The sequence below is a fragment of the Euprymna scolopes genome, chromosome 17, assembly GCF_053919585.1.
Source record: "Euprymna scolopes isolate OS-2025 chromosome 17, ASM5391958v1, whole genome shotgun sequence".
NCBI classification, from domain to species: domain Eukaryota; kingdom Metazoa; phylum Mollusca; class Cephalopoda; order Sepiida; family Sepiolidae; genus Euprymna; species Euprymna scolopes.
In genome coordinates this window covers 15,435,871-15,463,293 of record NC_136498.1, presented here as the reverse complement: position 1 = coordinate 15,463,293, position 27,423 = coordinate 15,435,871, and the positions used below count along the sequence as shown (strand labels likewise).

Below are 27,423 nucleotides of genomic sequence, written 5' to 3'. Positions count from 1 at the left end.
CTGTACAAGTACCTCTGGTTATGTATTTATATACTTTGTTCCTAGAAAGGTATGAGCCCATTTGCGCAACTGAATAACACCGATATTTTTCTGCTTGCTTAGTCGGAAGCCTGAAAAAGTTTATCAGTACTTATGCACGTATGTTACCGTACTGAAAGAATAACGTTATTTAGATAGCCATTCTTCACATGGGAGGTTGTTTTGTAATTATTCTATACTTTCACCTAACAATTTGATAAAAAAAAAAGGTATATCGTAAAGCTTGAATTTAACTTGAAAATACTTTTTAAAAATAGCACGGTAACGTAGGTGCATAAGCACCAGTTTATCTATTGTCTTAACAGACCCCCCCCCCCCTCAGCTATCACTTTTTAAAATGGTATTGAAAAAAGAATTTGGGACGCTGAAAGCGTAGTACAAAACCCACGTGTCTAGACTACACGTGGTTTGTGTAGTTCAGGGCCCTAAATTCTTTTCCAAACACGAAAGCGTAATTGTATACATTTTTTTTTTTTTTTTTTTTTTTTTTTAATTACATTTTCACCCCAAACAAGGCAAATTGCCACTTTGGTGTAGGGGGCTACTATCAGGGGCAACAACTACTGGGGTACTATGTAGGGATTTGGGCAGCAAGGTGTCGGTTCACGTTACACTTGAACTTCTGCACGTCAGTACTGTTGGGGAAGCAGGGACCTGGAATGGAATTCCAGAGTCTTGCGGTTCTGGGGAAGAAACTATTGGAGTAAAAAGATCTTTTACATCTAGGGATCTCTACAGTGTGGGGGTGGGATCTAGTAGCCTGTCGGGTTTGTCGGGGTGCTCGCGTCGTGGGGGCACAAGTGATTGCAGTTCGTCAGAGCATTCACCACTAAAATACTTGTAGAAAAGGCAGAGGGATGCAACATTTCGTCGATGGGACAGAGGCTGAAGCTTAGATGCCAGTTCAGGGCCTATCAGGTTTGCGACTCTCTTTTGAACCTTGTCAAGGAGCGAGAGACTAGTAGCAGATGCACCAGCCCAGATGTGGCAGCAATACTCCATACATGGGCGAATGGTGGCCTTATAGAGGTACAGGATACTTTCGGGTGTTAGTAGTTTTCTAGCACGGTAGAGAGAGCCTACCTTTCTTGCAGCGGCCCTGGCAATGCCTTCAATGTAATTGTTCCAACTCATGTTTCCTGTGAACGTTAGGCCAAGGAGTTTGAAAGATGGACTCTCAGATAAAGAGTCGTTGGCCATTGCTATGGGTGGTAGAGAGGGTTTCTTGTAATTATTGAATGAAACTAGTTTAGTCTTGGCAGCATTGAACGCGACCAACCACTTTTGTCCCCATTCCACTACAGATTGGAGGTCTTCCTCTAGTGTTTCTGCCATTTCTTTAGAAATGTGTTCTTTTTTATCGATATTAAAATATTTGGCGGACTTGAACGAACTTTCCCCCCTGACATGAAATTAATTCCTTTTTCACGTTTTCTTATTTTTTTCTGCGGATTATCGTCGATAACACACCTAAATTTCATATTGGCAGGGAAAAAATTTGGCGGACCTATACAAGAGTGTCCACTGCCCATCCCCTAAAAAATGCGTGTTTTTCATCTTTAAATTTTTTCTTTGGTACTTGTACAGACGTTAAAAAATGAAAATATCGAAAAATGGTTATATTGTACGTATCCGTTTTGGACCGAAGATCTCCGAAAAAAAATTTAATTTAATTTGATCGAGTCTTTTTTACCGCAGAAAAACACGTTCTGATGAGAGCGCGTTGAAGTCAGCCATTATGAAATTTGCTAAACACGACACAGGGGAGATAACTCCGTGTAAAGCACCGATACTCCTCCCCATCTTTAATTCTAGCTTTCTTCCTAAAAATCGAACCTTTTGCTCGGTATCATATTGTTTTTTCGCTGTAAAAAAAAAAAAAAAAAAAAAAAATTGATGAAATTAAGTGAAATTTTTTTCGGAGAACTTCGTTCTATAACGGATACATGCAATATAACCCTTTTTTTTTCTCGATATTTTCATTTTTTTAATGTCTTGACTAAACTGTACAAGTACCGTTTTTTTTCCTACGATTATCAAAGATTAGACTTAATCATGTTAGCAGAAAAAATTTGGTATTTAAAAAAAATTTTTTTATTTATTTATTTATTTTTTTTTTACGACCTGCCCCAGCGTACTATAAACACCCCCAATCAGTCACCCCATGTTAAGAACTACTTTCGATGTTCGGGGAGGGGGAGTTTATTCCGAAAGTCGTTCTTAACATGGGGAGGTTGGGGTGTTTATAATTTTTTTTTTATCATGAAAACTGAAATTACCGAGACGGCGTGAAAAAGGACACGTTTTCCCCCGCCTAATTAGATGTATCCGACACCAGTATAGCTTTTATACGTTATTTACGTTTCACGTTTCGTTTTTATTTTGTTCGTTTTTCTGTTAAATAAAAAGTTATAAATATAATTCGTTCGTTTTCATATTAAATAAATACTTAAATATATGTAATGATTCGTTTTAAAAATTGAATTCACGTTTTCACCGGTGTAGATATTTGGCGTGTCCCCCTCTCTTCAAAGTACTGGGTCGGCCTGTAGTGCTGGTGCTGGACTGCTGGACTGCTGGCCGTCTCTGCAAAATCGCCATAATTTTATGGCAGAGGGAATGGTCGTTCAGGTCCGCCAAAAATTTATTTTATTTCGTCTATTCCAAAATAAAATTCATGGAAAAACAGGAAAAAGGATGTCTATTTTTATTCCACGTCGAAAGTGATTTCCGGAGTACTTGTAATGAATGCAAACAGAAAGTTCGGTTTAGTAAGCGGAACATTTTTATATCAATGTGAACTTTTTATCTGACACCGTTTCTGGTGGAATTCAAGTCGCCTATTTTTCTGAATCGCCATATTTTATTTATAAATGTTTTTGGCGCCGTTGCAGGAGTCGTCGGCGATGCAAGGGAACCCTGTTTTACTAAGATTAATTTTTATTTAATTTTTTTTCAAAACGAAATTTGGGACGCTAAAATATACGCTCGCTACTCATTAATTAGTTTTCTTTAGTAAAAATTAGCAGGTTTCATTTCCCAGCGTTGCCTAGGATGGAATATAAAAATAATCATCATTATTTTTATATTCCATCCTAGGCAACGTTGGGAAATGAAACCTGCTAATTTTTACTAAAAAGAAAACTAATTAATGAGTAGCGAGCGTATTACTCACAAATTGAAGAGAAAAGGTCAATACATAATATATTCAAATTTAAAACAAAAAGAACATATTGTTCTCGTAGAATTTTACCTGTAAAGTCCGAAGTTTAAAACCTTTTTAAAAAAAAAAAACACGTTTTTTTTTATTTTTTTTATTTTTTTAATTTTTTTTTTATAATGAAATCTTGGTCCTTGCTCCTTTAATTGAAAAAAAAAAAAATAGGGCTTGAATTGCATTTTTCGAGGAGTTATAAGCTTGGAAAGATGGGGTGGAATTATTCGCTATTTTCACAAAATTTCTGACACTGTGTGGCAACAAAAACTATTTGTCTGAATAATTCTAATTAACTTCCCATTTTCTTGATATAATTGTACCTATTTACTATGCCTCTCCACGGGGCAGAGTTAGACACCAGGGTCGTTTTTTAACGTGGAGAAAAGGTACAAAAATAAAAATTGTCTCAGTCGTGAAGGATTTCTCCTCCACCGAAAGAGAACAAGAAAATGAAGTGCAGCATCTGAAGAACAGATACTACACTTTGATCTTGTTTATATATTTTATTGAGAAAGAAAACATTGAACATAAAAAACGTACAAAAAATTCAATTCAACAAAATTAGGCACAAGGCCCTACAAGAAATTGGGAGGGGGAGGGTACAGGGTCTTTTTGACTATGTAACAGATGAGACTTTGAAGTCTTACTCTTGACTGGCAACATTTACCAAAATACCTCAATCACTCTGTGGATCCTAATCTAACTAATAACCCCAGCGTTCAATGTAAAATTTAACTATGTACAATTTGTATATTCATTTCTGTATGTTGTATGTGCATTTTATTTTATTTTATTTTTTTTTTTTTTTTGTGTGTGTGTATGTGTGAGAAAATAAAGTTCGATTTCATTAGAAAGAGTTCTTGAATTAATTGGCATAAAATGTTCGTGGAGTGGGAAAAAAACTAATGAAAATGTTCATTTCAAAAATAAGGAAAAAACTACTAATGTGTTGTTAGTAAGACCCCCCTGTACTATTCTATGTGGCTAGATCCCCCACTGTTTTCCGGGGAACCGAAAACAAGCAGAGCATCCCTAATGGGGTTTGGGGAAGTCGCCTTAATGGAGGTGGAAAAAAATAAAGCAACGGATGGAAGGGGTAGGAAGGTGACCTCTGAGTAGGGGGATGACCGGGGGCATCAGAAAATAAAGATGAGGAGCAGGGGGGGTTGGGCAGACTCAGAGGTTCTCTAATACCAAAAAATAAAATCAGGAACAGGATTTGTACCACCAGTCAAGAGTTACTTTACTGAACTTATAATGCTAACCTAGGCGGGATGGGTTCCGTAGGACCCAGCACCGCCCATGCCATGCCTAAGGAGGGAACACGTATTGAAACTTGGCTCCTTGACGGATGCACAAACTAGTGCTGTGCACCCACCTCTTGTCAAATTCCACTCTAGGCAACCTCTTCCAATCGCATCTGATCTTTACTTTAAGCAAATGTTTAAAGTAAACGATCAGATCCCGATCAGGAACAGATGTCCCTTCGTGGACCAACTTGAGGCGCGTGATCCAAATGGTCATGCGCGCTACTGCTAGGATCGCCAGGAAAACCAAACTTTCCTCCCTGGGGAACGGCGGCTCCATGTTGTACACAAAAGTTCCTACGTCGAGATCGAGCAGACACTCGGCATTGATGCGAGCTGTTACCCCCTCGACGTACTTTAATAGGGGCTGTATCCGGCTGCAACTAAAAAACACGTGCTCGATTGTTTCGGGCTCGCGTTCGTCACAGCACGGACAGAAGCGCCTGGTATGTTCTTTATACCGGAAAAGTACGTCGAAGAGGGGCAGCGCATTTCGGACCAGTCGCCAAGTCAGGGAGAATTCCGAGTTATTCAGAATCTCCCGTCCCGGCGCCCAACACCATTGAGAACGGACAACCTCCATCGACCATCCCATCCGCCTACAAAGTGGATCCTTCGCGGTCCCCTCCACTAAATCCCGATACAGTTTCTTCCTTTTACTGTTACTACACTTTGATCTTGACCAAAAGGCCAAGAACGCGTCTAAAGATTACGTACTGTTTCGTATGTCCAGATAGACAAGTGAACAATAATGCTTGATTTTAAACTTTAACCAGAAATTGACAGTTTAAATACTTCAAAATCTCCTTCAAATGGCGAAGTAAACACGTTTTCCGGATAAAAAGAAGCATGCCACTGACTTTTACTTTTCTAGACGAAATTTGTGTGATTTTTGACGCCTTTAACCTGTCAATTTCTGACTAATATCAAAGTTTAATCACAAACGGCAAATATTATACTTCATTTGTACAGCTAGACATGCAAATAAACACTTGTTGGGTTCATTAAATTAATTAATTAGTTAATTAAAATAAAGAAAAAAAAAATTTTTTTTTCTTTATTTTAATTAAATGAAGGTTTTCGAAAAATGTTGAGGACGAGAACTGAGATGTTCCACTTTCATCTCATGAGTTTCTTTGGCATCAAAAGAAGTATTCCCCTGTATAATTATTGCCATTAGGGAGCAATATGTCATATGATTTTTTTTTTTTGGCTTATACATAGTTAATGTTTTTCGAAATGTTAAAGAGCGACTTGGCGCTTGATCATAACAGAAAATGCCATTTTGCTTGTGCACATGATATATACTGGTAAACCTAGTAATTAACAGCACTCCTTCCGAATCCCACTGCAGTGTGTTTGCCAGCATGTAAGCATATGCATGATTTTTCAGTGGGAGGCTTAATAAGTGGAATAGCTCTCACAATGTCCACTCTCTAGACGTGGCTATAGACCTAAGTTCGATAAGATGTATTCGGTAATGATATTTAAAAAATTTTTTTTTTTTTTATTACATTTTCACTCCAAACAAGGCACATTGCCACTTTGGTGTAAGGGGCTACTATCAGGGGCAGCAACTACTGGGGCATTATGTTGGGATTTGGGCAGCAAGATGTCGGTTCACATTGCACTTGAACTTCTGCATGTCAGTACAGTTAGGGAAGCAGGAACCTGGAATGGAATTCCAGAGTCTAGCGGTTCTGGGGAAGAAACTACTGGAGTAGAAAGATCTTTTACATCTAGGGATCTCAACTGTGTGTGGGTGGGATTTAGCTGCCTGTCGGGTTTGTTGAGGGTGTCTACGTCGTTGGGGCACACGTGTCTGCAGTTCGTCAGAGCATTCACCATTAAAATACTTGTAGAACAGGCAGAGGAATGCAACGTTTTGTTGATAGGACAGAGGCTGAAGCTTAGATGTCAGTTCAGGGTCTATCAGATTGGCGACTCTTTTTTTAACCTTGGCTAGGAGCGAGAGACTAGTAGCAGATGCACCAGCCCAAATGTGACAGCAATACTCCATACATGGGCGAATGACGTTTTTTAGTAGTTTAATAAATGTACGGTTTACAATATGTTCTTCCCTAAGTTCAGTAAGTTTTAACAATTTAATGAAACCATTTAAAGGCACTTGACACATGTGTTCACATTATTACAGTATATTACGGCTCGTTCAATATGTGCATTTACATTATTATAGTATGTGACATGAATTATGTCAACAAACAGTAACTGCGCCTGGAATCTACAACATGTCATTGATCAGAATGTCTGATTAGCAACATTGGCATTTGTTGCATGTAAATGTGCAACAGGTTGGTTCTATGCATGAAAATCAAATAGACCACACTTGCATAAATGCATGTATTATCACTTATGGATGCCGAGAAACAATTTATAATATGTTTTAAAAAAGACAAAAAGGAAATTATCTGTGCAAGAAATAGCCATGAGATGGACCATAGAATCTATAGTCGACTTTTACACAAGTAATATCTAAAATTACACAATTTTTTGGTCTTAAAATGCACATCAACTTATACGCAAGTATATATGATTTTTTTTCAGTATTTTTGCTTATTACCTTTTTTACAAACATAAAAACTGCAAAAAAAAAAGACACAAATAAACAAACACTACTAATACTTCAGCTAAAAACACTTTGGTAGTATTTATTTGTTATAAATTTTATTTTTTATGTAGCCTATTTCATTCCGTTCCGTCTGCCTGCTTCCCACCTGACTACAACTTGGATGTCTTCAAGTCCAACATTAACAAATTCCTAATGAACCGCCCCCTTAAGTAAACACTTCATCAAATCTCCATACTAATGTACTGTACTTGCAATAACCCTTATCCCTGAGTGGCTTCCGGGCCTTGATAAGTGGTGACCACCGTGTAAAAAAAAAAAAAAAAAATTGTTAGGTGAAAGTACAAATTGTTTGCCCCCCCCCCTTCCCATTTTTTTGTTAGGTATTTCTCTCTTTCTGTGAGAAATGTGACACCAAGATCGGAAAGTGAAATTGCAAGTCAGGGCCCATGAAGAAGTATTCTGATCCACAAAAAGTACCTAGACAGCTCCATCGGCATTCACTGATAGGCGCACCTTGGGCGTTTTACTGAATGGAGGAGTATAAGTTGCTATATTTGTTTAGTATTTGACAATTCCATATATATTCATCTATTTCAAGAATAGGATTTTAGTCAGCCGATCAGAACTCTGTAAAAATAAGCTCCTAAGCTGTAGGGAGTGATCTGTATTTACTGAGGAAAGTCTTTGGTAAGAGGTATCATGGAATAAGAAGATTAAATGAAGACGAAAATGTATCCAATGAAGGAGAATTCCTGGTGATTAATGGGAGAGTGGAAGTAGATATTTTTGAGTGAATAAAAGTTACGCCCACTTTTTCTTAGTATGACTGCTTTGTTAAAATCATGTTTATTTGAATTAATGTAGGAATTTCTAAAATCGAATGAAAGACTCTTAATTTCCAGAAACATGCATCAGTTATTGATAGGAAGCATAATCATATTGGAATTATAGATAGTGCCCGTGTTTATAGTCCTATGGTTATTGGAATAGAGGGGAAAAATTTACTCTATTTTATTAATTTAGTAGAAAATAAAAGCTCTGTAATTACCATTGTATTTTCATTTTTTTTTCTTTTTAAATGTTAAAGACCATAATATGTATTTTTTCATTTATAAACTTTGACATCTTAAAAAAACAAAACAGTTGTCATAGTTTTCTTTTCCTTGACTAGAAAATTTTTTTCAAAATTCACATGCAATGTGGTGAGTGATCGTCCTAGGCCATCTTGTGTGTTAGAAAATTCATCTCGATTTCAACATTGTTTTCCATTGACTACTTACATTCCTAATTTATGTACATGCATTCAGTGATTGATAATACCGTTTAATAATAATGTTTTTTTTTTTTTTTTTTTTTTTTTAAGAAATGGCAGGTGGAAGAGAGTTTCACTGATCATTCACACCTGAGCAGCATAAAACATGTGGCGGTGTCTAAACGACGAGGATTTTTAGCCTCTGGAGGAACAGATGAAACAATATGGTTGTATAGTTTAAAAAGCCGTAGACTAATTGGATCGCTGACTCAACATACAGGTGACTTGGCTTTTATTCATTGGCTTATAGTCAAGATTGCTGTTTTTGACTTCCAGTTTCTGATGTTCATTAGGCTGGTTAATTAAATATGTTCAAACACACAAAAAAGTTGTTCTTAACATGAGGAAAGGGAAGGGGGTTTCCCAACCCGTACACAGTAGAATTTTTTTTTTTTTTAGTAATTTATGCTTATGTGATGATATTAGTAGAATTGTATACAGTTGATTTTGCTGTTCATGGGAGATAACTTTATTTTGTTTTTCAAGCAACAAAATTCTTAGGATCTATAGCATCAACCTGACAAATATTTTACAAAGAACTAACAAACCTAAAACAAACCCTAATAAACAATAATTTTCCCAATAAAATCGTTGATAAGCACATAAAACTATTTAAAGTCACTCCACAATAAAAACATGAACCCTAACAAAAACGACATCATCAAACTATACTATAAAAACCAACTACACACTAACTACAAAACAGATGAAAAAATAACAAACCTAATTAAATGATACACCAGACCCATAGACCAGAACAAAAAGATCAAACTAATATATTATACTAAATTCAAAACCTCCAATTTGATAATTAAAAACAATAATAATGCTAACACCACACTAAACCAAACTAATGTAGTGTATGAATTTATTTGCCCCTTCGAAGAATGTCTCTGAACCCACTCTAAAAACTCATACAACGCATACATAGGCCACAACACAACAACACTCTTCTGACGATTAACCTATGATTTAGCTGAAAATAGCGCCATAAAACAACACTTAACATCCCATGATAAAAACCTACAGTCGTTTGACATTAGAAATCTTAACTAACAATACTAAAATTCGATACCGTAACAATTGCACACGACTAAATTACTAGAAGTCATACTTATAAAAAAACTACAACCCTTTTTTCACCGGATCTCATTTAACACCGGGACAAATATACTAACCGTATTTAATAACTAACAAGAAACTAAATAAATAAACTATAAAATAAGAAAATCGAAATTAAAAATAATTCGCCACTAACCATCCTGCAGCCATCTTTATAACCAATATAAAAAAAAATATAAATACACCAAGCCTCAAGGGAAAAGAAAACGACAACGACAACAATTGCTACTTATGATAATCAGACACACCGATAGAAAGCGCTTAAGAACATGGCTGAACAACAACTTTTGGGCACCATTTTATACGACATGCCAGCTGATATAAAAAAAAAAGACTGCTCGGCGAATGGAAAAGATATCCAGAAAAATTAGAAAAAAGAAAAACTCTGTTGTGTTCAGACATGCTTGAATAATGACTTGCTGCCAAAATATACAAATTCCTAGGATATCTATTAAATTGATTAGTCTCTATTTAAAATACATATGAGAGAATAGATATCTTTTAGTCCAAATTATCATTTTATCATGCAAGCAAATATATAAAACAAGAGATGAATACTGTTTATTTAATGCAAATTTACCCCCTGTTGGATTGTATGTGTAACAACGTGTACATTGGCACAAAAGACTGTGTGCGAAGAAGATGAAAGAAAGTGGTTTGCATACTTTTTATTTTTGTGTGCATTATGAACAAGTGTGTCTGGTGAGGCAAGAGGGATGGGGGGAGAAACTTTCAGCTTTTATAGGCCCTCAATCTTAATACCTCCTAGCATGGACAAAAGGGAGATAATCAAACCCGAGTTCTCTGGTGTTTGTGTTAAGGATAGGACATTATTAAATAAAGAAAAAAAAAAATGACAAAACATTTTTTTTTTTTTTTTTTTTTTCAACAAATTATAAGACAATGAATATGAAGTTCAACTCGATCTTTACCGAAGTCCAAGGAACGTTTTTGACTGAGAACGTTTTTATTTATCAAAAGAATTTGTATCAAAATTTCTCATTTCAGCTTTATTTATTTATTTATTTTTAAATATTTGTTTTGTGGATTTGCAGGCTCTGTGACGCATTTACAATTCCACCAAGGAAGTCATCTCTTCAGTTGTAGTGAAGATGGGACTTTATGCTTATGGAAAACATTTACCTGGGAATGTCTACGTTCATTTAAAGGACATAAGTCAGTAATCCTTTTCTCTTTTTTCCTCTCTTTTCTTTTTTTTCTCCTTTCTCTTTTTCATATTTTCTTTTTCTTTTTTTTCTTTTTTACACTTTTTTTTTTTTTTTCAAAAAGTTAAAAATGCTACTTAAAAATGTACTACTTTATATTAAACATTTTATATAAACATTATAATGAGTATTCAAAATTTCATCCCAATGTCTCTTTATGTCAAATTTGACGCAATTTTACCCAATAAGTCTTTATAATTATTATCAGTATTTTAATGAGATGCCTGGCTTCCTTAGAACTTCCATGCAACATATAGTACAATGTACCATAGTTTTAGAGATCAGTTTTTAGTATAAGCTACAAACATTTTAAAGCTATCATTTAATTTTTCATCAGTTTTTATCTCCAAGAAATTTTTTTTTTATTTAAAAGGTTAATAGTTTTTTTAAATTTATTTAAATGTTTTCATGTAATTAAAAAAAAAAAATGTGTTCAAGTTTCCTTAAAGTTTTAACATTTACTTTGGATTTAAAATTTTAATCTTTAAATCTTTTTAAATTTAGTTTGATTATACAGGGTGTTTCAAAAGTCTTGGGAACATAAAGATTTTTAATAACTCAAAAACTATTAGGAGTTAAAAAATGAAATTGGTACCGTTGGAAAGGTTAAAGTTTCAAGTTTTGTGGGGAATCTTCAAACTTGCTCAATATGAGCACCATTCATCATACGGCAGACATCTAGTCGATAGTCCATTTCCTGCCAAACGCGTTCCAGCATCTTGACGTCAATGGTTCCCACAACTGCCGTTATTCGAGCCTTTAGTTCGTCAATATCTCTTGGAAGGGGCGGCACATAGACTTGTTGCTTGACAAAGCCCCAAAGGAAAAAGTCACACTCAGTACCCCATATGCGAGTGCTATGCTTGTTAACTTTGCCATTCAGATAGAAGGTCGCCTCATCGCTAAAAACAAGCCGGTCATCAAAGCCGTTATCTTCCAACTTCTCTTGCATTGCAATGCAAAAGTCACGGCGAAGTGGCTTATCAGTGTCCTTCAACTTTTGGACCAACTTGAGCTTGTAAGGTACCATTTGCAGTCGTTTCCTTAAGACACGCCAGACAGTTGCTGGAGCAAGCTGAAGTTCCCTGCTGGCTCTTCTCACTGATTTACGGGGGCTCTGCTGAAAGGCTTCCGGACTTGCTCAACTGCATCTTCTGAAGTTGAAGGGCGACCTGTTCGCTTACTTGGGCACAAACACCCATCTTTCACAAATTTAGCATGCCATCTGACAATGGGTTTCTTTTCAGGGACTTCTTTTTTAAATTTCCTGCGAAATGCATGCTGAACACATGTCCACGATTCAGTCTTTGCAAATTGGAGGACGCAAAACGCCTTGTCTTGTTTAGAGAACGCCATTACTGCACATGGAAAGATAAGACGAAAATCATTAGTATGACCAAAAACTTGATTAAGCAAGCTTTAAAATGACACCAGTTTCATTTTTCTACCTGGAATAGTTCATGAGATATACGCATTTGTAATGTTCCCAAGACTTTTGAAACACCCTGTATTATTTTACTGATATTCAATTATATCAATCATTATTTTGGTGTATATGTCAGCTTCTTTAAATATTTTGTTATGAGAAATTCCCCCCCAAAATTCCAACCATTTAAAAATTTTTGGTTCTTTGTACAGAATTCAACTTAACAAAAAAAAAAAAAAAAATCTTTGTACATACCTGTCAGGGAATAAAAATGTCATATTCCAAAAATGACGAAAAATTGATCAAGTAGTTTTTTTTTGTTTTTTTTTTTAAATAGAAAATTATTTTTTTTTTTAATTTTTAGTTTTTAATCGTAATTCGTAGGCATTACAATGCTAGTTTTGATCTCTATTTCTGTGTCTCAGTAGTTTGAGTTGAGTTGTCTCTCCTTATTTAATAAATATGGTGGACTGATACACCATCTTTGCTCTTCATAAAATTTCATTTTTTTAGTAAAAAAACCCAAACTATTTGATCAATTTATGTGACTTTTGGAATATGATATTTTCGTTCTGTGATGGGTTTGTACACCATAAAGACTTTTCTGCATTTTTGTTTTTATAATTAGGTTGAATTTTGGATAAGAACCATTTTTTTTTAAGAATGTTTTGAAATCAACTGATTTTAATAACAAATAATTGATAACATAAAAAATTTAAAAGTAAAAAAAAATTACTATTTCAGGGAAGGCATCAATTGTGTAGCAGTCCATCCTTCTGGGAAATTGGCTCTGACTGTATCGAAAGATAAAACTCTCCGAGCATGGAACTTGCTGAAGGGTCGTCCTGCCTATGTTACCAATCTGTATAAAGGTCGGTTAAAGATTTGTCAAGTTTCTACAAATATACATTTTTTGGTCCCTCGGAGGGTGGACCTGCAAATTCACCCTTATCCGTTCGTCCGTCTGCACTTTTCTTAATTGCTACGCCTTGGAATTTTTTGAAATTTTGCACAAACATTGAACATGATATGAGTAAAAAAAAAATAACAAAACTGATTTTCCGTGAAAACTCTGGTTGCCCCACCCTCCATCCACCTCAGGGGTACCTTTCGGGTTAAAATGGCTAAAATTAACACTTTCGTGCTTATTAAAAAAAAACATTGATGCTTTGGATTTTTATAAAACTTTCTGAATAGTTATAACTAACTAATTTTTATATAATTTTGTTTGTCTATACTTCACGATAACTTTTAGGTGTACCTCAGGGGCTCTTTTAGGGCTAATAAAAACACTCCATTTTTGGGACTATTTTACCATATTTGTCCAAAGTTTTCTGTATATGTCTATTTAGCAATTTTGCATGGTGCTGAACTCAAATTTAAATATGTTAAGGCCTTGGGGACTTTTGGGGCTAAACGGAGTGGGGGTGGGGTAAATGCTGAACTTTATCATTTTTTTCATGCCTCGTTCACTGTCCACTCGCAGGGGACCATGCATGTTTCACTTGTTTTTTACATTTTTATTTCAAATCCTCAAAATATTGACAACTGTTAAATTATCTTATGAAACATTAATGGAATTGGATTTTTAAAATGAATGTATTTTGCTTATAATATGAATATTAATTTTTTTTGCTTTATAATATTGTACTATGTGGACGAGAAGTTATAGTGTCATGTATTAGCCCCTCGATTATTTGGTGGGGAGGAGGCAGATGCAAAAATTAGTAAAATTTCCTCAAATGGTTCAGCATGACGTTGTTTCTTATAGTTATGTGTCATGGAACCAATATCTTTGAAGATGCCGTGTTAGGTTGTGTGGACTGTAAACAGGCCCAAATAAAGCATTACCAGGAGAATAGTCTAAGGTCGATATTTAACAAAATCGACCCCAAAAAATTATTAAATTTCTGAAAAAGATTAAAATATACAACAAAATATAACAAAAGATTCTACAAGAAAGACAAAAAAAAACAACTAATCAACATAATTAATATTTCGGCATTAAATACTCAAAATAAACAAAGCAAATCATGGTAGATAATGCTAAAAAAATAACTTTCGTGTCTGTCTTCAGCATTTCCCCTGAAACATCATTTTCTGGACAAGCACCTTTTAAACAAAACTGTTTAGTGCAGTGATATTACTACTGAACAGCCATATTCAAGCAAAGTTTTTTTTTCTCCTTAATTACTTAAGGATATTTATTATTTAAGAATTGAGTTTGACATTTATTTGTTTACATTAAACTTGAAGACAATCTTGCTGTCATTAGTTGGGAAGCAAACTTGTATCTTGTTCAATAAATGGGATATTCTAGGAAAGAAACTTTGTTTATGGAAGTTTCATTTGGTTTTTGGTACATAAAGAAAAATTGTTTGCTGTGGTTGTAACTAGGTAGGATCTTGTTCTGAACGTTATACAAAGTGAACAAAAGATTGGAGCTTAGTCAAGCGTCTATCATAATCATAATGATTAGCAACATCTCTTCTGTGTGAAAATAAAAATATAATAGTACCTTCCTTCCAGTGTTTATGTATAAGAATTATTTACAATTTCAACAACCATCAAGAGATTTTAAAACACAAGAAAATCCTGGTATATTGTTCCACAGATGAGATGTTTTAGACGTTTTGGTTTTGCTAAAGAAAGAGAAGTTCTTTACGGTGCTGGTAGCTGTGAATATTTTGCAAGGGAGTATGAAAGACGTTGTAGGGATGAGAAGAGATCATTGGGGGAATTGTTTTTATTTGTCCTGAAATGAGTATTTCTACATAATATAAAATTTTCATGAACTTTTCTATAGATTTGCCATTAATATTGTTTTGTTTTCTCTTTCAGTTGCTGACTCTGTATTTTGGTCTCCCTCGGCAGATAATTATATCCTTGTTTTTGGCAATAAAATTGAAGTCTATAAAACAGAGGTCAGTTTATATTAATTTCCATCACATTGAAAAAAACAATGTCAGTTCTTCTCCTGACTACAACTTGGATGTCTTCAAGTCCAACATAAACAAATTCCTGATGAATCACCCCCTTAAGTAAGCCACTTTATCAAATCTCCAATACTAACTATTACTACAATACTATCCCATTGATTACTGTACACGCAATAACCCTTATCCCCAAGTGGCTTCCAGTCCTTGATAAGTGGTGACCTCTGTGTAAAACAAGAACAAAAAATACCCCCGAAAATATTATATTCCAAAAATCACCTAAATTGATCAAGTAGTTCCATTTTTTTATAAAGAAAACCATTTTTAAATGATTAATGAGAAATTGTAGGCATTACAACATAAATCTCGCAAGTTTGAATTGATTATCTCGCTTTTTAATTTTTATTAAATAATTTTTTTGTAAAGATTGTTTTCAAAATGGTGAACAAGACGATCACTCTACTGTTACTTGTAAAAGTTGATTTTTATATATATATATATTTATATATATATATATATATATATATATATATATATATATATAGCCGGTAAAAGTAGCTGCTAAGGAGTCGAAATTGAAAAAAATTGGAACTTGGCAATCTTAAATCGACTTAGTGTTCTTGTACACATGCGCAAATATACATTTCTTCAATAAAATCGGTTCATTTTCAATTGTTTTTTTACTCGCACCACTAACAAGGCATACCGCCACTTGGACATAAGGACTACTATTTGGGACCAGGCCTAAAAAAGATTAAGAAGATGTTGGTTTACATTACAGTTAAACTTTTGCATTAGTACAGCCAGGGAAGCAGATAGCAGGAAGGGAATTCCAAAGTCTAGCTGTTTGAGGGAAGAAATTATTAGAGTAGAAAGCTTTCTGGCATTTAGGAACCTCAACAGTGAAGGGGTATAATTTTGTTGCCAAGCGAGTTTGTTGGGGATATATATATCGAGGGGGGCACAAGTGCAACAAGTTCATTAAAGCATGTTCCATTAAAATATTTGTAAAATAAATCCATCTGATGATAGCTCAAATGGTAAGGACTAAGACTGAACTACTATGTTTTGGTTTCGATTTTAGCTGGGTCCAGCTAGTTCTTGATATTCATAAATAAACTTCATGATAAAATTGTGTCTGAGATGGGTATATTTGCTGTTGATGATACCACGCTCTATAATAGACATGAGAGAAAAATGAATGTGCACATATCCAAGACAATGGCAGAAACCCTAGAAAACGATCTTCAGTCTGTCGTAGAATGGGGCTGTAAATTATTCGTAGCATTTAATGCTACTAAAACTAAGCTTCTTCTCTTTAACGACTACAAAAATCCTTCTCAACCATTGATTGCCATAACAAATAACACCCTACATGAGAGTCCATGTTTCAAACTCCTCTGCCTAACATTCAAAAGCAACATGAATTTGATTAAATACATTGAGGACATTGCTAAAGCTGCTGCAAAGAAGGTGGGCTCCCTCTACCATGCTAGAAAATTACTCACACCAGAGAGCGCCCTATATCTTTACAAAGCCACAATTTACCCATGCACAGCGTACTGTTGTCACATCTGGGTTAGTGCCTCTGCCATTAGTGCATCTTCCTTTTAGACAGGGTCCAAAATAAGTCTCAAATCTAATAGGTCCCGCATGATTGACTAAGTGCCAATTTCTGACCTGTTGCTGCAATGTCACATCTCTGTGCCTGTTTTACAAGTACTTTAATGGTATGTGCTCTGATCAACTCTTATCATAGCATTAGTTTCCCTCGACATACAAACCCTCAACTAACCTGACAAGCAGCAAAATTCCACCCCTTTACTGTTCAGGTCTCTAGATACCAGAAATCGTACTTTAATAGTTTCTTTTCTTGGACTGTTAAGCTTTGGAAATCCCTCCTTTTTTTTGCTTCATTAAAAATTTTTCATTCATAACTAGTGTTGGGATGATTCCAATATTTTTCCTGAATTTGGTAAAATTTCTGAGTCTGGTTAAAAGATTAAAAAAAATAAAAAATTTTTTATTTTTACTTTTTTTTTTTTTTTTTCTTTTTTTTTACCACAAAACCCTTTGTAATATGTGCATAGATTTTAATTTTACTGATAGTTTAAAAAACAATAAATATTTATTTTATCATTAATACGAGCTATGGAAAATAAAGTTTTAAATAAAAACAAGAAATAAAAATGATAAAAAGAATCATTTTTGGCATCGAAAAATAGACACCAATTTTTCTGATACCCCAAATTGTTCTTCTTAAAAATTGTTTTTTTTTTTTTTTTCATTTCTGATTACAATTAACTGTCCGAACACTAATTTTGACTGCAAAAAAAAAAAAAAAAAAAAAAAAGAAATCAGCAAGGAGAATAACTGATATTTTTAATTGAAAAATATGAATGTAAACCTGCATTAGTGGTGCGTGTGAATAATATGTGTTTTTATTTATTTTATTCTTATTCACCCCAAACAAAGCACATTGTCACTTGGACATGAGGGGGCTACTATTTGGGACTCTATGTAGAGAGTGAAGCAGCAAGATGTCTGTTCCTATTACATTTAAATTTCTGCATGCCAGAAACTATTAGAGTAGAAGTGAAGGGGGGGATTTTTGCTACTTGCTAAGTTAGGTATTTTTTGTATTTTGAGTATTTATGTTAAAGGGGCACAAATGCTAACAGTTTGTCAGATCACACTCCATTAAAATACTTGTAAAACAGGCACAGGGATGCAACATTATTGCGATGGGACGGGTTATCGTTTGGTTGATAGTGTGACAGCTATTAGATTGGACCGTGTCTAAGAAAGAGATATTAGTAGTGGATGCATCAGCCCAGATGTGGCAACAATATGCATGACAGAATGGTGACTTTGTTACTGATTTGCAAAACTTCTCTCCAATTGGAGGTCTCAAAGATTAGATCTGTCCGCTTTTTTATTTTACTTGTTGCAATATTTTTTTATATAAAAGAGGGTATGATTAAAGAAAATTGGAAGGTTCTACTTATAGATACTGGCCATAAAAACCAAGATTGTGGATTCGGACTTTTACCATCCGACTCCGACTTTGATTCCTAGAATTCTGACTCTGACTCTCTATCTTCGACTCCGACTCCTTGACCCCTATGTTAAAAATCTATTCTGCAGATCCATATACCAGCCTCCCACATCTATTCAGCAAGCATTTTATAAATACTTTTCATGTATATTATTTTTTACGTTTAACATATACAGTCAACCAGCTAAGATAACAAAGGGATAAAAAAATTTGTAATGAAATTTTATTATGCTATCAGTCCAAAAGGGAATCTAATATTTAGGGATAGGGAAACCTCTTTAAGCCATGGCATTTCAAAGTCAAACACTTCTCATCAGAAGAGTGGAGTAAAGACACATATTATACAGAAAAGAAATTTTTAAAAAGATAATATTGCTTTTATGGAAAGCAGATCAAAGGAAAAACAGGAAAAAGCTATAAAGGGCTATAGTAACATGGGTTGCTTATTGCTTATTGATTTAGGTGTTTTTTTTTTTTTTTTACGGATAGGATTGTAATTTCGGATTGATCCTGGACTAATCCAATTGCTAAATTCCATTTTATTCAGGAACTGGATAACTTTCGGATTACAATCCGATTGTTATCTGATGTAATCCATAGTGATCTCGCTCAAAGACAGAATTTTCATTGATCCTGTGTGACGTCACAACCAAGATGAAGATAGCTGTTCAGACAGAATTTACAGTGATCTGATGGACTGAAATATCTTGATGAAGTAGAAGCATTGCATTACAGTACAAAAATGATATATCTCCAAAAATAAAAGCAAAACCATACAAAAACTGCTAAATTGTATAATTGGTAAACCAAACAGGAAAACCATGTAAAAAAAAATATATATATATATATATATATATATTTATTGAACTTGAGGAGTCGGAGTCTGATAAAAAAATTCCGACTCCAATTAATCTTAGAAATCCAACTCCGACTCCAGCTAAAACCTCTGACTCTGCAACCCTGATAGAAACTGACCAATCAAATGGAGCCATGTTCTGCTAGCAACCAACCAGAAACTGGAATCCCTCCATAAAAATATTGGATCTTTTAGAATTCCTGCACATAATTTTTTGTGTCCAAACGAGAAAGATCTTTGCTCTTTGTCCACAAATTTTTAAAGTTCAAGACTTGTACTGAAACTTGAAAACTTATGCAGATTAGCTACCCATTGGAAACTCTTCTGAAATTAAACATGGCTTTCAATTCAAAATTATTTCATTTCAAAGAGATGAAGCAGTTCCTTCCTGAAGCTAAGACTTTATTTCATTACAATTTAAATTTATATTTAATTGTTCTTTAAAGGATAGACATTGTCCCTTTTATGGCTGCTATCTGTATTTTGTTAGTTTGGTCTTCTAGAGATCGTATCAAACTATTCCTTTAGATTACTTTTTATGAGACCTGTTGTTCCTACCACAACTGGTATAATGTTTATTTCTTTCAGAAACCATGTTATTTTTAAATCATTCTTGAGGTTCTGATATTATCTTTTCCTGTTTGGCAGGGATGGCTATGACAATTAAAATGCAAAACGTTTTTTTTTCCTTTTCCCAGAATGCTGCGTTGACGAGAATTATTGAAGCTCCAGGTCGTATAAATGCTGTTGTGTTTGTGTCGGTGAGTATTGCAATGTTGGCTGTCGTTTTCCCCAAAAAGGTTTTATTTATTTTATGACACGATCTGTCATATTTGTGATAAAGTATACATATTGGCTTCTCATTATGGTTTTCTTTGAAAGTTAGCAAAATAAATAATGGAATTTCAAACAAGTGCATTTCAGGTAAAATCACATCTTTAGGTGCCATGTCAAAATTAGTAAAATTTCCAAAAGTGAAAAATGATTAAGTATAAAAATAATTGCTGGTAAAAAATGAAATTTATTGAATTATAGTTTTCATAGTTTAATGTGGAAGAATTAAAATCAAGGGGAGATAACTGAAATTTATTATTTTCACTTATCTCTCTTGCTTTCAATGGAAATCTGCCATTTCAAAATAGAAAATATCAAAAATAGAAAATGTCTGATTTTTTGTTAAAAAAAAAAACTCTAGCACATCTATTTGTTTTCATCTGAAGTGCATTGTTTTGAAACCCCATTATCCTAAAATACTATTAGGCGTTTGTCTACAATTGGGCCTATAAAAAAAATTTTTTTCAAGAAAAATTTTTTTGATGTATGTACCTGTCACCACATGAAGATGTCATATTCCAAAAATTATGTAAATCGATTGAGTAGTTTTCTTTTATTTAAGAAAATCAAATATTATGACACATTTTATCTGAGAAAAACTTGACACCCTCTTTAATTTGAATGATACACTGCTAGCAACACTTTTTGGGAATCACGGGAATGTAAGTTCAACAAGGACAATCAGCTTTCCACCCTCTAAAAAATCCTTTAAAATTAACACATAGTTTTTGGGGACGCTGAAAACGAAAATAACATTTACAATTCCAGCAAACGAGTAGTTTCCAAGATATTAAAAAATGTTATTTTTTAAAAAAATGGGAGATCACTTTTCCATAATATAATGTATAATGAGCACCCATTTTATGGCCACCTGTTTAAAAACAAAAAAAACAAAAACATTTTGCCATTTTTTTTTTTTTTTTTTTTTTTTTTTTTCTAAAGTCGAGTGTCTTCCCCCCTCCCCCTTTAAATACAGACTTTTTTGTTGGGGAAGGGGGGGGGGTCAACGTGTGAGTGCTCATTTTACCTAAAATTGTGTTCATTCTATGTCCCCCACCCCTCTGCACCCAAATAGGTAGCCATAGTGGGTGAAAGTAAACCATGAATCACCCCTGCCCCCCCCCCCCTCAAAAAAAAAGAAAGAAAAAGGACCTATTAATATGTTAACCAGTTTTCTTTCTCTTGTTTTTCTTCCTAGGATACTGTCATCGCTTTTGCTGGAGAATCTTCCGAAATTGAATTTTACGACCTTGAAAAAGATTCGTCGCTACATAAAATCAACTTCAGCTCTCCAAGGTGTGTCGCACATTTCTGATTTTTTTTTCTTCTCTGTCTTTAATGATCTTAGAAGTATCAGTGTGACTCTGTATATAATTATACTTTCTTTGCTTTGGCCTTTTGGTTGGGAGCAAAGTGTATCTGTTTTGATACTATATTTCATCTTCGCTGTCCATGGTCTGTGAAAGGTTCTAGATTGTAGGCAATTTTAATTTTTGTCCCAATGCAGAATATCAGTTTTTTGGAGCTGTATTTTCTACCGCATTAAAACCAGACCTTGTTTCTAACACTGCCCTCATGGAGAGGCAAGTAAATAGTGACCTTGTAACTTTTTTCTTTAGGTTTTACAGATATTTGATTCTATTTTGGGAATAAAAAAACTTGTATTATTTTTTCCTGCTATGAATTTCTGTTTTGTGTTTACTGCTAAAACAATTTGATCGTCTTTTTGTAAAGATGGCATACCTATTATTGAAAAACGTCTGTTGATTTATTCTTTCTGTGTGTTAAGGACAAGTGAGGCTCTCTTTAACACTGATCCTACCTCACCCTACTTGGTTGGAGTCAAGAAGGGCATTTGGTCTATAAAAATCTTGCCTCAATTAAGAAATTACTTCTAAAGAAAGCTAACCAGACATAAGTTTGAAATCAAATTTCTAAAAGCCATCCAACCTATACTAGCATATAAACCAGTGGTTAAACCAAATATGATGATGTCTTAACGAAATCCATTTTAAGTTTTATGACAGACTTATCTCCCCTTTACATAATTCTAACGAGATAAAATAGGTTCAGTCCAGCCTAGAATTTGACATCTGCGAAAAACTGGTTTAAAAAAAAAAAAATTTTTTTATTAAAATTTAACTTGAAAATATTCCATAATTTTTGGTGTAACTATAAGTATATTGAATAGTTTTCCTGTTATTTTATTTTGAACTGCCATATTTTACTTGTCGGTAATGTATAGACACAACAACCTAGAAAGAAAATGGCTACTGAGTTTTATGTAAAAACAAACTGAAAGAAATCCTTACTTCACATAAGTTATAAAGATAATTGCTTCACTCAAAAAACATCTTTTTCCATATTGAATAATGAAATCCATCTCCAACCATCAATTGATTGTGAATAACGGTTCAATTTACATGGTAAATTATAGATTTCACATTTTTAAGAATTGGTTATTTACTAATGCTTAGCAATCCATTGAATCGTTTTGAAATTGTAAAACAGCTTCATGACAAGTTGAAATATTGTTATTTCTTCATGAAATCATTGTCATAAACACCATTTAGAAGACTTGTTGGATGCTTTCTAAGAACTTGGCGGCCATTTTCTTTTTTTTTTTTTTTATTCATCTTTCAAGTTTATTAAAGATCCATTGTGATTTTATTTTTTTGTTTACAATTGCTCATCCATATATGTTTGCACCCGTGCATAATGATGGTGGGAATAATGAAGTAATTCCACTTTCCATGCATCGTGCTACAGGAAGAGGGTGTGACTAACCCCTCCCCCATGTGTATCAGTTGTTGCATGACAGACAGATGCATTCAATTATTAGCATGGGGACATTCTCAAGAGTGATTTTTTTTTTTTTTTTTTTTTTTTTTTCTTTTTCATGCTCAAAGAATTAATATGCCAGATTTAATGAATTTTTTTTTTTTTTTTTTTTTTTTTTTTTTTTTTTTTCAGGATTCGTGGTTTGTGTTTCAAAAAATTACCATCAGAACAAGAAGTTCTTATCAGTGCCTCCAGTGATGGCGTCATTCGTATTTGGAGTGTTTCTATTAAACCAGTAAGTTTCCATTTTTCACAATTCTGACTCTCTTTATCTCTGATAAGTTGTCTCTGATTTCTTTCAATCAAAACTTACCTTGAACATGTTCCTGTTGTAAACTTAGGGATGATTAGATTTGTTGTGTTTGCATTCATCTGATTTACATAGTTTGAGATGAAGAAAGGTCACCAGAGTTCTAGTTAAAACAATATCTCATATAAAACTTATTTAAATTTCATCAACACAAGAATATCAAACAGGTTGGCTCAGTATTAGAGAAATAGAATGGCGTCCACTAAAAACCAACACACTCTTATATTATTATATTTTTACCCCGAATAAAAAAAAAAACACAACTTTTTCAAATTTTCTCCTAAGAAAAAGACACATTATCTGCTATTATTGTGGGCGACCCAACCACAAAAGTTTTCAAAGTAGATACAAAAATTTCAAAGGGGGGCGCCATTAAAAATGTAAAGAGCTCCACTAGTGAACATACATTTTTATTTTCGTGTATGTTCAACACTTCAACAAACAGTAACAACTTGTAGACTGGTGCTACCAGATCAGGCTGCCCTGTGGCTTCCGGAGACGAAATGCACCTACATTGACGTTTTTTTGTTTTCTGATCTTTTTTGTAAAACTTAATTATGTTCTGCAAAACCAAAAACAAAAACAACAGCCTATTCCCCCCCCCCCCTTTTTATTTTATTTTTTCCTACCTTACTCCCGGTCCTGGATATGACCTTAAACTACATCCGATGGTGAGGTCCAGCTTACGGGCTTGGGGAGTGTGGAGCCACCTCTTAATTGCCATTGCTCCCAGGTCCACCCTGACCTGGAGTGGTAGTACCTGTTAGGGTCCCAACTATGGGTTAAATAGAAACAGATTTTAAAAAGGAAAAGAAACAACAAAAAAAGAAAGAAAAAGAAAACAAATATATTCTATTAAATTATCTATTTATTTATTTATTTTTTTGCCCTGTCGGTAGGGCATGAGAACAAACCGACTGTCCCCCTGCAGAGGGTAAAAATCCCTCAATGGGGCAACCAGTTAGCCGTGGGTTGCTACCCGTAAAGTCTTAGGACGTGATCCTGGTGATTGAGCGAACCTAAACCAGGATACATAGAAGTTTAGGCACCGCAACACATTACTTTGGCCCTTACTTCGATTAGACGGGCGGTCGGAGAGGCCCGATCCGACCAATCGGCCAGTCACGCCAAGCCCCACCATATATTGCCCATTCCAAAAACCCACTACTAATACAACACATCCCCCCTCTCCCACAAATAACCCTACTCCCTAATATATGATGGAAAGCGGTGGCTGAGGGTCAATCGATTAGGTGTGAATATCGATGACGAGGCTGTAAACCCCTCAGGATTGCTACAGATCCCATAGCAATATCAAGAGAGAACAGATAATCATTATGATACCACCAAAGTCGGTTATATCATCATTGTATCCCTGTAGAGGCTGGGCGAATGGGTTTCCCCCCAGGCTCTTCCCAAATAGGACTCCGAGGTGGGTGGGGAACAAAGATGACGAAAAAAGAAAACAAAATATATGGCTTATTCCTCCCAAAAACCACCCAACCACCCAAAGAGAACCCACTCTGATGTCTCTGACATCAGTAGCTCTGACGAAGAGACGATAAAACCAAGGAACTCAACATTCGTAGTAATAGAATCAATGGAGGAAACTCCTTTGAGCAAACTATCACCTTTTAAAATTGAAAAAAATCTTAAAACTCTAAAACCAAAGTCTATTAAAAAACAATTTAATGGCAGCCTACTAATAGAAACCCATAACGAAGAACAAACTAAAGAAATATTGAAACTAAAATTATTTGAAAACATCAAAGTCAAATGCTACAGACATCCAACCCTAAATACCTGCAAAGGAGTAGTGAAAAGCCACGAACTTGCACTTTGTCCCTTGGAGGAAATCCGGACAAACTTACAGAAACAGAATGTGTTAGATGTTCGCAGAGTTCAAATTAAAAAAAACGGTGAGAAAATCGATACCAATACATATATACTAACTTTCGATTCCCTCACCATACCCAAAGAAGTGAAAGTCGGATATATGGAAATAAATGTAGAAATTTATATTCCAAACCCCCTCCAATGCTTCAAGTGCCAGAAGTTTGGACACCATCAAGATCGGTGCACACGATTACCAGTGTGTGGAAGATGTGGAGAAAGTGGCCCACACATTGACTGCAGAAAAGATTTCAAGTGTGCCAACTGCCTGGGAAACCATGGCGCTGGCTCTAGATATTGCGAAATATGGAAAAGAGAAAAAGAAGTGACCAAACTAAAACATATAAAGAATATATCCTACCCAGAGGCCAGGAAAATCATCGAAACTAAAACATATGCAGATGCAACAAAAAAAACTAATCCAATCAACAATCAAAATGGTCATATACATGTAACGGATACAACTGACAAGAAAATTGATGTCCTAAGCAAACTAATAAAGGAAATGAAAGAACTATTAGAAGAAATGAGGAAAATGAATAGTGCAATGTCTGCAACCAATCCAAGGATAATATTAAGTAAAGACACTACTGAACCACAAAAAGAAACAAAACCACAAACCATTTCTACAAAAACAACCGAACAACCATCAAACACATCACAAGCCAGAAAAGAATCAAAAATCCCCCCAGACAAAAAAAAAAACAAACAAAAACAGGAAAAGAAAGATCCCGATCTATATCTCGAACAGGGACTCCGACAGAAAATAGATTTGAGGGATTGGAGACGATGGAAGTTGAACACAATTCCAAATGATGAACAAAATATTACAATGGAATATCAGAGGGATAAGAGCAAACCAAAATGAACTCACATTATTAATAACAAATATGAGCCCAGCACTTGTCTGTCTACAGGAGACCTTTCTGAAAGAAAATAATACCATCAACATAAAACACTACACATCTTACAACTACATAAATAAAGATACGGACAGAGCTTCTGGAGGCACATCAATACTTGTGAAGAATGAAGTCCCTCAAAGACAAATAAATATAAACACAAACTTGCAAGCAATTGCAGTTTCAGTGACTCTACATAGAACTATAACACTTTGCTCAATATACATCCCTCCAAAAGATACAATCAACGAAACTGAGATAACTCAATTAATAAAACAACTCCCTAAACCCTTTTTTCTACTAGGAGATCTCAACAGTCACAATGTAATATGGGGAAGTAAAGAAACAAATAAAAAAGGAAAAGAAATAGAAAACATAATAAATAAAAATAATCTATGCCTCCTTAATAATCAAAACTACACCTATATGTACCCAGCAACAGGTACTTTCACCGCCATTGACCTTACCTTATGTGATCCTTCCATATATATGGACTATGACTGGAAAGTACACAATGACACCTGTGGGAGTGATCATTTCCCAATCATCCTGGAAAGTCTAAGTACTAGCACTGAACAAAAAACACCCAAATGGAACCTACATAAAGCGGATTGGGAAGACTTCCAGGAACAGTGCAAAAACCAATTAATTATCGAAAAGAATGATGAAGATGACCATTTGAACTACTTCATTAAAACACTCACAAACATAGCAAATAATACCATACCGAAAACAACCAAAACCAACAATCACAACAAACCTTGGTTCACAAAAGAATGCAGAAAAGCCATCAGAGCTCGACGAGCTGCCTTGAGAAAATTCGAAAAGTATCCAACAAGCGAAAATCTGGATTTCTTCAAAAACAACAGAGCAAAAGCCAGACGAATCATAAAGGAATCCAAAAGAACAACCTGGAGAAATTATATATCCAAAATTAATGTGAATACCAAGGCGAAAACAGTTTGGAACATGATGAGGAAAATAGAAGGAAAGTGTAGTAGTACACCAATATCCCACATCTCTAAAGGCAACAAAATATACACCGATCAAAAAGACATTTCCAATAACCTGGCAGATAATTTATCAAAAATTTCATCATGTGACAGACAAACAGAGAAATTCAAAAAGATTAGAGAAAAGGAAGAGAAAAAGAAAATTCTATTTAAATCACAAAATACTGAAAAATACAACCAACCTCTTACCTTGCCTGAATTAAAAGAATCGCTAACCAAATCCCATGACACAGCTACAATTCCATATGAAATCCTCAAAAAACTTCCAGAAGCCTCAATGAAATACCTACTTGAAATTTTCAATATTATATGGTCCAGTGGAAACGTACCCGAGACCTGGAAAGAGGCCACAATAATACCAATCCCCAAATCTGAAAACTCAAACATCCAATCCCAATCAAGTAACGTCTCAGATCCATTGAATTTCAGGCCAATAGCTCTAACAAGCTGCATTTGTAAGACCATGGAAAGGATTATAAACAAAAGACTAATCTGGTTCCTGGAAACAGAGAATCTTATTACAGAATTTCAAACAGGATTC

At 34.6% G+C, this 27,423-nt stretch overlaps 1 protein-coding gene across 2 annotated transcripts in view; it reads left to right on the top strand.

Moving 5' to 3' along the window:
* Positions 1-27,423, top strand: part of LOC145296681 (p21-activated protein kinase-interacting protein 1-like) — a 37,087-nt gene that overhangs the window by 379 nt on the left and 9,285 nt on the right. The window contains exons 1-8 of one of the 2 annotated variants that reach the window (XM_080142632.1): positions 2,590-2,810; positions 8,517-8,685; positions 10,643-10,763; positions 12,984-13,111; positions 15,081-15,163; positions 19,788-19,850; positions 21,122-21,219; positions 22,897-22,999. In XM_080142632.1, the coding sequence (XP_079998758.1) occupies positions 2,784-2,810; positions 8,517-8,685; positions 10,643-10,763; positions 12,984-13,111; positions 15,081-15,163; positions 19,788-19,850; positions 21,122-21,219; positions 22,897-22,999 (792 nt within the window). In that variant the 5' untranslated portion in view covers positions 2,590-2,783. Of the gene's footprint in view, positions 1-2,589; positions 2,811-8,516; positions 8,686-10,642; positions 10,764-12,983; positions 13,112-15,080; positions 15,164-19,787; positions 19,851-21,121; positions 21,220-22,896; positions 23,000-27,423 lie in introns of those variants that run through there. The other variant, XM_080142631.1, reaches the window with a different exon arrangement.